General features: G+C 36.9%; 1 protein-coding gene across 1 annotated transcript; it reads left to right on the top strand.

Moving 5' to 3' along the window:
* Positions 1–8543: 8543 nt before the first annotated feature.
* Positions 8544–9479, top strand: LOC133261497 (olfactory receptor 2G3-like). The gene has a single exon (XM_061439974.1). The coding sequence runs from the start codon at positions 8544–8546 to the stop codon at positions 9477–9479; it is 936 nt and encodes a 311-aa protein (XP_061295958.1).
* The last annotated feature ends 1578 nt before the right edge of the window (positions 9480–11057 follow it).

The raw sequence follows: 11057 nt of genomic DNA, 5'->3' as shown, positions 1-11057 counted from the left end.
TTCTTCATCATTTTTCCATTGTGTATAGACTGCTGACTTCTCCTGACCTTCCTCTGGATGCTGTTTTGCCTATGTGGTCCACCTGTAGTTGGATGCCAACCTGCCCATGTGGCAAATTTGCTGACAAGAAGAGGGGTGGGAGCGGGTAGAAAGTCAATCATTCTTCAACTACATAACTCTTCATTCTTATTCTTTCTAATCCAGGAAAGAAATCAACAGGTCAGGCAAGCCATCATGTGCATTCAGTAAAGCAAAAATCAGGAGTTAGGTTACATGTTGCCTAGTAATCTCATCTTTTAACATTGGGTGTAGCCCTAGAGTCAGACCATTTAACTGGATCTCTGGGATTAGTTTGCTGACATAGTTAAAAAATGTGCAGATATGCCACTTGCCAGAGAAAGGGGACACTGGTGAGCCCTAGCATGTAGTAGTGTCATAATAGTTTAAATTATCACCAGTGATGGCACAGCATGAAATGCAGTCAGAGAACAAAGCACTGAAAATTCAATTGGTTGTAGCATTCATCATGACCATGATAATATTGGTTGTAAAATTCATGGGGCCTTTTAAATTGAAAACTATGATTATTCTATTGGGAACATGAAACAGCATTTGGAATGCCCCAGCGGTAGTTTTGAAGGAGTTTCCCAACTGCTTTAGTCCTTTAGGAAAGTTCAGGTTGAGGCTTAAGCTAGGGCCTGATTGTAAGAACTGCAAAAAAGAACTATTAATTAAATGCTAGGGGTTTTATCGTAAGCTTCCCTAGTAGCTCAGACAGTAAAGTGTCTGATTACAATGAGGGAGACTCAGGTTTGATCCCTGGTTCAGGAAGATCCCCTGGAGAAGGAAATGGCAACCCACTCCAATACTCTTGCCTGGAAAATCCCATGGACTGAGGAGCCTGGTAGGCTACAGTCCATGGGGTCGCAAAGAGTCGGACACAACTGAGCGACTTCACTTCACTTCACTTCATATGAAATGATGGAGAGAATAATTGAGATCATAAAGTAATGGGATAGGGACATTGGGCAGACAAGAACAGAGGTAAAAACAAAATCGCTTGCTTTAAGAGGCAATCCCTAACTTCCCCTATCTGAAAGAATCAGCTTTCCCCCGGACAAAAATCTTTCAGTGACTGCACTTAGGGACTTATGAGCTCGTGTAATTCTCCTCAACACTTAACCTGACCACTCCACATCACCTTTACAGCAAAAGTTAAATATCACTTGCCCAGATGATGAAATAAAGAACTTGCTCTTAGGGGAAATGCACACTACAAAAGTTATGGGTTCTCACTAATCTGTATTGGCAAGAGTCTGGAAAGCATGTAAGGAACTGGCTTATAAAAGTGGTAAACCAAGGAGAATGATCTATAAGGATTAATCAAGCCCAAGTTATCAGCACGTGTGCACCCTTATAGGATTCAAGAATTCACTGTTTCCTCAAGAAACTTAAGAATTTATATTATAATGAAACATGTGTCATGACTGATTCTTTTGAATTGTTTAAATTCAAAATACTTAACAAAGACAAAACATTCCCAGTGCAGTGCTTGCAAAATGTGGTTAACATCAATACCATAGGCTTAATTTCTTCGTTATGTCTATATTCAGTGTTTAGCTAAGACTTTTTCATATACTTGTATGTAATCTTTTTATGTTTTAGTAATATTATTTAGACCTTCCTTGGAGTTGAACTAATATAAAAATAAATAAAAATATTCTCGGGCCAGCAGAAGTTTCTTATTGAAAAATAGAACAGTTTTCTTAAATAAAATAGGAGCAATGTGTCAAATGGTTCCTTTACTTTTTTAATAGTTAAATTTTAATGTCAATATGATTTTTTATGTCCACCATTTTAAACAATAGTTTCTTACGCAAAATGACATCTCATTCTAAAATTCTTTTTAAAAATGTCAGCCAGCATTAAATAATGTTATATATTATTTTAATATATAACATTATTCAAAAATAACTTAGTCTTCTGATAGCTTTATTCTAATTAATAAATACACTCAGTTCTCCACTACAATGTCAGTGATTAAGTCTGCATAATTAGCTTTCATTTAAGAACTGTTATCTATTTACTTTGTCTCAACTTATTTATTTGATGTGACAATTATTAATTGTTATTAATAGTAATATTCATCAATGTTGATCTTCTTTATTGTTCTTTGTAGAGCTTCTAATTTTATTGGAACTTCTTAAAAATAGTTATTTATACTTATCATTTGCTGCTGTACCAATAAAACATGTACATATCTATATTTATTTGAATTTCTATGTCATATACTTAATTAAATCATAACCTTTAAAGTCCATTAAAAATGAAATAATCTATCATGTTTACTCTTCTTATACTGTCTGTACATTTTTCATTTCTTGAGAAGCCTCAAAGTCCTTGGTTTTCATTGATTCACTAAGTTGAGACTGAAATTTCTTTTTCAGTTATTGTTAAAATTACTTTAATATTTAGGATATGGCAGCTCTTTAAGTTGGTTTCTTTAGTCTCTGCCCCAATCATTTGTAGAAGCATTTACATTTTCTAAACATAACAGAATATTTCAGGCACAAGTTATTTATTTTCTCACTGTAAAGCAGTCTTGCTCTATCCTCTAAGAAATTTTTACTCCTTTAGGTAGGCAGCAGTATTAGGGATACAAATTAAGGACCAGAGTATGTACATGCAGCATAGCATGGGGTACAAAGTATATCTTGCTTTTCTTTTAGCATGGGAAGAAGGGGAGTCTGAGATGTGTCCCTACACTTTTACAGATAGTACTTTGGTCACCTGATGTGAAGAGCTGACTAATTGGGAAAGACCCTAATGCTGGGAAAGATTCAGGGCAGGAGGAGAAGGGGACGATAAAGGATGAGAGGTTGGATGGCATCACTGACCCTGTGGACGTGAGTTTGAGCGAACTCTGGGGGAGACAGTTAAAGATTGGGAAACCTGGCGTGCTGCAGTCCACGAGTTGGACACAACGGCATTCTGCAAAGAGTCAGACACAACTTAGCAACTAAAGAACAACCACCAGTTGATCGACTGATGGAACAGGGTCTCAGAATAACACTGGAAAGTAAGTGACAGGGAGGTCTGGGAGTGGCATATGGATGGATCTCCTGGAAAGGACTGTGAAGGCAGTATTCATGCTCCGTTGTTAAGTGTCCACTGGAGGGTCTTTTTTGCAAAAAGGAACCACAACGAGAATGTTGGTGAGCCTTATTCCCTGGAAAGCCCTGTACTTAAATAGTGAGAACATTACAAATGAACCATAGCAGCAAGCATGGAGGCCGTGCATGAACTCGATAAAACTGTTTTTTCTTCATTTTTCTTCCATTTTTAGCCATTTTCATCAATACAATTCTAAACTGAGGAGCCACAGATTTTCTCACCTAATTGGTACCACTGCCCTGTGTTTTTAATCTAAATTCTCTCTCCATAATAGTAAAAGCAATTTTAAATATAAATCAGATCATAGAGTATTACTGCTTAAAATTTGCAAATATTGTAAATTGGAATAAAACTTAAACTTCTCACAATTTAGCTAAAACTGTTCTCCTCAAAAGCATGGTTCAAAACCAGCATCATGAGCATCTTGTTTGAAAAGAAGACTCTTGGGCCCTGACTCAGAACTACTGAATTAAAATCTGCATTTTAACAAGAAAACTATGTTATTCCTATGTATATTAAAGCTTGATGAGAACTCATCCAGAAGATTCAGCATAATTTGTTCCCTACATCCTTTTCTTTTTAAAATGACATATATAATCATATTTAAATGTATTAGCTTTTATGTGTGTGTTTGTATGTGCTCAGTCACATCTGACTCTTTGTGACACCATGGACTGTAGCCCTCCTGGCTCCTCTATCCATGGGATTTTCCAGCCAGGAATACAGGAGCAAGTTGCCACCTCCTACTCCGGGTGACCTTCCCAATCAGGAACCGAAGCCCTGTCTCTTGCACCTTCTACATTGGCAGGTGGATTCTTTACCACTGTGCCACCTGGAAACTTTTTACATGTGTTTACACATATTTAAAGATATATACATGCACATATAAACACACACATAGTGTCATGATAAACCATGGATCACACTAGCTTGTAATCTCATGTTGCTCAAGAAGCCTCCAGGGTTTGTAATATGTTCTTGGGATGACCATGGCCCTAGACAGCACATCTATTAATATGAGAAATGTTTAATCGCTTTTCATATCACTTATGGACTATGCAAATCAAATCACATGATCTGCTCTGATATCAGTCTAATGGAGTCCCCTCTGTTTCCCAGAGTCCTGAGACTCAAATGAGAAAATCTATGTTCAAGAAGGCTGTGTCTACCATGTACTATTACTCCTTTGCATACTGCGTAACTTCCACCATAATGCCAGGGTCAGTGCACTCTGAGGAGGATGACAACTAATGGGGATCTAAGCTGGGAGATTCCAGCATCATTTAAAGCAAAATGTAATTGGATATTTTGAAAAGTCTTAGATGGACGTTGTACATTTTAGATGGTTTTCACACAACAGTTCTTAAAAGCTGGAACACAGTAGGCAAAAAAAATGGAACTCCCAGCATATTTCAGGCTTAGCTTTATCTAATCCACAATTGTATCTTTTTTCCCAGTAAAATGTTGAAAGAATAAGATTTCAAGGGTTCACCCCTGGAGCTTTTAAAAATACCTATATCTGAGTCCTATCTGCAGAGATTTTGATTCAGGATATGGCCTGGGAATTGATATTAAAATCGAACAAGCGACAACAACCAAATATAGTGCATTCAGGAGTTGAGAATCATGAGATTAAGTTATATTATTATGTGGAGACATTATTTGACTCAGCTGGCTCTTTGCACATTGAAAACACTTAATTAATATTAACTTTCTAGTTTGCTCTTTCTTCCTCTCTCCTTCCCTCCTTCTCCCTTCCTTCTGTCCTTCTTTTCTTCCCTTTAGATTCATAACAAGGGAGCGATGTAGTGGTCTGAATATTTTAATGTCCATTTTTAAAATGAATCAACTTAGGAAAGTGAGATGATACATTCGAGCTTACAAAACTAGTAAGTTTCCATGCTGCCCTTACTGTTTCCTTATAAACAGTATGTGTTTATCAGCTATGCAATTGTGGATGATTCCAGAGTTTAGCATGATCAGGGAGAAGAGAATCTAGGGTTCAAATACTCTATATGGACAACTGAGAGTATACTAGGGTATAATCATCTCTAAATTCCAGTTGATTTTAGTACATGACTCTGTGCACAGTCTTTGATGCCTGCACTTTAGAGTTTGCTGTTTTTGTGTTGAATGCATCTACTTTTATGATTTCCAGAATTAGGCAACACAGAAGGTTGAGAATGCCCTGGTCACTTGGAAGGCATGGTTTAACTTGGTAATGGTTCAAATGTAGGAGATGGAAAAGAAGAGAGCAACCAATACACACAGCAACCAGGACTCCCTCAGAACAAATCATTAATTAAATTTTAATCACTGGTCTTGGGACATCATCCCTCAAGAATCTAAAGTTCAGCCTAAGGTACTGAGATGAGGAAACTCAAATAACTTAGGGATTTCACTGTGCATGAATTCATTATCTTTATTTTTAATCTATAAAAAGGTTGGGTTGGATTATAGCAGCATCTCATTTGTGGTTATCATAGAAGAAGCTTTATTTTATTTTCATGGAATTGTAGTTTTTACACATGGATATCATGTCTTTTTTTTTTTTTTGCATGAATATGTGGTGAGGACAGATATGAAGACTATTTCTACACAGCACTTAACAGCTTTAGGTATTTTATCTGTGGTGTTTCTGATTTAAATTGTTTATTGAGATATTAAAATAATAACAGTAAAATAAAGCAATAAATTATTTAACTAAAGGGCATTTTGGACTTAGGTAAACTCAAGTATAAATTTATGGCTTTGCTAAATACTCTAACTTTGAGACAGTTGTATACTCTCTGACCATCAATTTTCTCATATTTAAAATGGACATAAATTCTACTGGAGTTGTTACGAAGATATGATTTACTATCAGCAAAGTACTTAAACAGTTTGCCATGTAATAGAGAATTACAATAGGTATCAGGCAAGAATACTGGAGTGGGTAGCCATTCCCTTCTTTCTATTCTTAAAATACTTAGTTTATCTATCATGTGGTGTAGAGATTAAAGTGAAAGTGAAGTTGCTCAGTTGTGTCCGACTCTTTGCGACCCCATGGACTGTGTAGCCTACCAGGCTCCTCTATCCATTGGATTTTGTAGGCAATAGTACTGGAGTGGATTAGGAGTGCTCATAATTCCTGTCTTGGGCGCTTAACAAAGATCCCCTAATGAGGATCACATATATATGTATATAAAATAATGATAGAGTTAATATACCTCGAGTCCTTACAAGATAAAGCTAACTCTGTTCTAGGTGCTTCACATGTATCATCTCATTCACCTGGTCCATCAACTCTATGAAAATGCCCACTCTTGCCCCTGTCCTGCAGGTAAGTAAAGTTAAGCATAGACTGGTGGTCTGAATTGTGCAAGCAAGGCCTCCCAGCTGGTGAAAAGGGAGCCAGGCCTGTGATCTCAACTCTCCAGTGGTGGACCCTGCTCACCACGTGCCAGCTCGCTGTCAACTGAGAAACTCACTGTGCATATCCTTTGCTATTCTGCTAATCGCTTCTTAACATTACTTGAATGGCTCATTTTCAGGACTTTCTGACTGTTGTTTGGAGAGTCTGAAAGGCCTCTGTCCAGACTCATCCTTCCTTTATCTCGGGACTTCATATTTTAGATCATTTGGTTTATCAGCTCACTGAGCTGTTTGATTTGAAAAGCCTTGATTTAAATCAAAATATAAGAAGACTGTCTAAAACATGTCACATGCAAATTAATATTATTTGAAAATGATGTTTTGCATAAAGTAGTCTTTTTCATGATCTGCAACTACTTGGTTCATAAATGTCTTCTTGGGACATTTATGAAGATTCCTCACTTTCTTGGGAATCAATTGGTTTCCTTTATCTCAACTTTATATGGACAGTAGGGTTTACGAGAGTATCAAAATGTCTGCTGTGTTTATCAGGGCAAGCCCAGCATCTGGTACATACTAGATTATTGAAAAGACAGATTTCAAAGGAAGAAAGAAAGAAAAATAAATAATGAAGAATGAGTAGATGAATAACTGGCAGCTTCTTGATATTGTAACTGTGCCTACCTCTAACACTCTTCATTACTCCATACCTTTCTAACTCTCTGCTTTTGATCTGCTGCAAATCAGTTACCCACACACACTACTGATAACTGTGCATAAGCTAAGAGTAGGTAAACACGAGGCATAGAAGCTAAGGAGCTGTCAGTGAATTGGCCAAGTAAGTTTAACTTGTCTGGATCCTTTGTAATGCTATTATTTCTCTGAAATGTTTTTTTATTAGAGAAATAAATTCTGGATAAATGCAGGAACACTGTATGTTTTAGGGCTATTAATAATAAGTATTATTTGTGAATAAACTTTTATGTGTAAACATTGTCTTAAATTGTCTTTAATTCTTTATACACATTTAATCCTCAAAAAATTGGTTCTATCATTATTCTTATAAGAATAATTACTTGATATATATAATATAATATACACACACACACACACACACACATATATATATATATATATATATATATATATATATATATATATAATAAAACCATCCAAGACCCTTCTGCATGAAAGCTGTGAAGCTGGGAGAACTGGCGATTAATGTGATCCATCACTGGTTTGTGATTGTGTGTACACTCTGTTCTTAGTGTATCAGAGTGTCTAATCACTAGAAAGCTGCATCAAGGTGATACAGAAGATACACAGGCTGCAGTTATGGCTTTTACTTTAAGGTTAGCAGGTAGCACATAAAGCAAAGCCCTTTACTGCTTTTTACTTGAGTGCTACAACATGCTATTGCTAGATGCAGAACACAGAAATAATTAGATCTATTTGAAGAGAGAAGTATAAGTAAAGTTTTGAAGAATGGTTATGATTTGGAAAGATTGCATGTGTGCATGCTCGGTCACTTTAGTCCTGTCTGACTCTTTGTTACCCTCTAGACTGTAGCCCACCAGGCTTCTCTGTCCATAGGGTTCTCCAGGCAAGCATATTGGCATGGGTTGCTGTTCAAGGGGATCTTCCCGACCCAGAGATCAAGCATGTGTCTCCTGTGTCTTCTGCATTGCTGGCAGATTCTTTAGCACTGAGCCCCCTAGGAAGCCTTGAAAAGATTATGAACAGCCAAAAGCATGCACCCTTAGAGAAAAGACAAGAATATCTATTTCATGTCATCAGTATTTGAGTTTGACTGTTCTCTTAGAATATTTCCTTTGAAAGCAGAAGAAATGCTTTCCACTTGTAATACAACTCAGATACTCAAGATATATCATCAGACCAATACTTCTCCTTGCTGTCTTACTTACATCCTAAATTTCCAACATTGTGACCTAGAAGGCATTTGATTTCTTCTTTAGGTGAGTGGATGGTTCTGTGAAAGAGAGGTGGCCTCAAAAATGAATATGATAACAACAAACTTCACTGTGACCGAATTTATGTTCCTGGGGCTCTCATCACAGCCAAAGATGCAGCTCATTCTTTTTATTATGTTCTTGTTCTTCTATTTATTAACCATGGTGGGGAATATTATTATTATCACTGTCATCCAGATAGAAACACGTCTCCAAACTCCAATGTACTTCTTCCTCACTAATTTATCCTTTCTGGATATCTGCTACACATCCACTGACATCCCACAAATGCTGTCCAATATGATGGGCAGAAAGAAGACCATCCCATTTCCTAGATGTGCTACTCAGATGTACTTCTCCCTCTCCTTGGGAATGACTGAATGCGTTCTCCTTGGAGTCATGGCTTATGACAGATATGTGGCCATCTGCCATCCTCTTCACTACACAGTCATTATGAACCAAAGGACCTGTGTCCAGTTGGCAGGCATTTCTTGGGCCAGTAGTTTCCTGAGTTCCATGGTCATCAACATCTTCACCTTGAGCTTACCCTACTGTGGACCCAATGTCCTGGATCACTTCTTCTGTGAGGTTCCTTCCATCCTGAGGTTGGCTTGCACTGACACATCATTTACCGAGATGGTTGTTTTCATCTTCACTATCGTCACTGTCTTCATTCCTTTTCTCCTCATTGTTGTTTCCTATGCCCGAATCCTTCTGACAGTTCTCAGGATGCGGTCAGCCTCTGGAAGGCACAAGGCTCTGTCCACCTGTGGTTCCCACCTGACAGTGGTGGCCTTATTCTATGGAACTGGTATCTTCATGTACATGAGACCCCAGTCAAAGACCTCCAGGGCTGGGGGCAAGATCATTGCGGTGTTCTACACTGTGATCACACCCATGCTCAACCCCTTGATCTATAGCCTAAGGAACCAAGATGTAAAAGGGGCTCTAAGAAGAGCTCTGGCAAAACAGAGGACCTGAAGAGCTCTCAATGGGACACGATGTCAGCTGTTATTATAAGATGATTGACTTCTGAATATGAAGTGATGGAGTGAAAAGTAGCTCTGAAGGTCAGTATCTGCCCTTCCAACTCATAAAAGACACATCATTGCAGCTGCAAACTCAACAAGCATCATGGCTCCCCCAAGGACAAACCACATCTTTCATGTGTCAAAGCAACACCCTTTATCAAGTGAATACTCTTTTCTTACTCCAAGAAAAAACTTGCTTCTCTAAAATCATACACTCTCTGTAAGTGATCTCTTTAAATCATATCAGTAAGGTGAATTATCTTAACTTTGGCTATCTTAATTATACATGAAGTATGTAAAGGGGCCTGATAGAAGAATTCTCAATTTTTAACTCAGATGCAGAACTTCAGATAAGGGTTTTTGGATGCCACATTTCACATCTATCTTAATTTTGTAGTTTTTTTTTAAATTTAATTTTATTTTTAAACTTTACAATATTGTATTAGTTTTGCCAAATATCAAAATGAATCCAAAATGAATGAATTTTGTAGTTTCTAAGGAACCAAGACCCTGCAGCTACTTTGTGGTTTAGACCTGATTTTGACCCCATTACACACAGCCCTGCTTTGAAATGAATCTATCAAATATTTCTTCATTTAACTTTTACTTTAACCCTACTCTTTCCCCTAAATCCTGGTGTGTGATATTCTTCTTTACAGTGGATCAATAAATCTGATTTTAACTGACTATAGGCTTATTCCTGGTGGTCCTAGGCTGATTGTATGGACAGGAGGATAGCAATGGTCAGAAGCAGAAGATTTGGTCAAATGTGAATGAATAAATAAGCTCATTCATTCACTATGTATTATTGAGTGATTATAGAACACAATGCTAATTAAAATAGAAATACTTCATTTCCTTATGTATACATAAATATTTATAATATACATATAATATGGATACTTATATTGGCAAATTATGATAAATGGAATAAGGGAAGTACTGTTCAAGGGGCAGTGGCAGACAAGCTGCATACAAAGATTGGAAGGAGAAGTAGTCACATTGAGAAGAGTTTTCTATGTAAAGGGGGTTTGTGGGCAAAGACTGGAGACAGCTTTCTCTATCTGAGGGGATAAAGAAAACTAGTGAGAAGCAGGAGGTATGTGGTGAGCAGACAATAGCCAGACCATGCAGGACTAAACTGATTGTGATAAGGAGTAGGAATTTATTCTCAGAAATATGTAAGTATTATCAAGAAGGGTTATATGACACAACTAGTTTTGAAAGGTTTTTCTGAATGCTGTATAGCAGACAGATATACACATGTGTATCATAAATGCGTGGAAACGATTCCTTCATTTTGAAGCTTTTCAATCATTGATATCTTTAGAAAAGAATCATTCTTTAAATTAAGAGAATAGCAAAACCAATCAAACAAAAAAGCTTAAAGATGGCCTTTGAGCACAGAAGTAGTGGTTTCTAAAATTTTATCACTTGCTTATTTCACAATTTAGAATAAAATAAAAAGAAGATAATTTGTTTTATAGATGTCCAATAATTAAATGCAACCATTTAACTAAATACAAAG

Source organism: Bos javanicus, chromosome 15, assembly GCF_032452875.1.
Source record: "Bos javanicus breed banteng chromosome 15, ARS-OSU_banteng_1.0, whole genome shotgun sequence".
Classification (NCBI taxonomy): domain Eukaryota; kingdom Metazoa; phylum Chordata; class Mammalia; order Artiodactyla; family Bovidae; genus Bos; species Bos javanicus.
The sequence above is the reverse complement of the archived record's forward strand: the minus strand, read 5'-3'. Positions and strand labels throughout refer to the sequence as shown.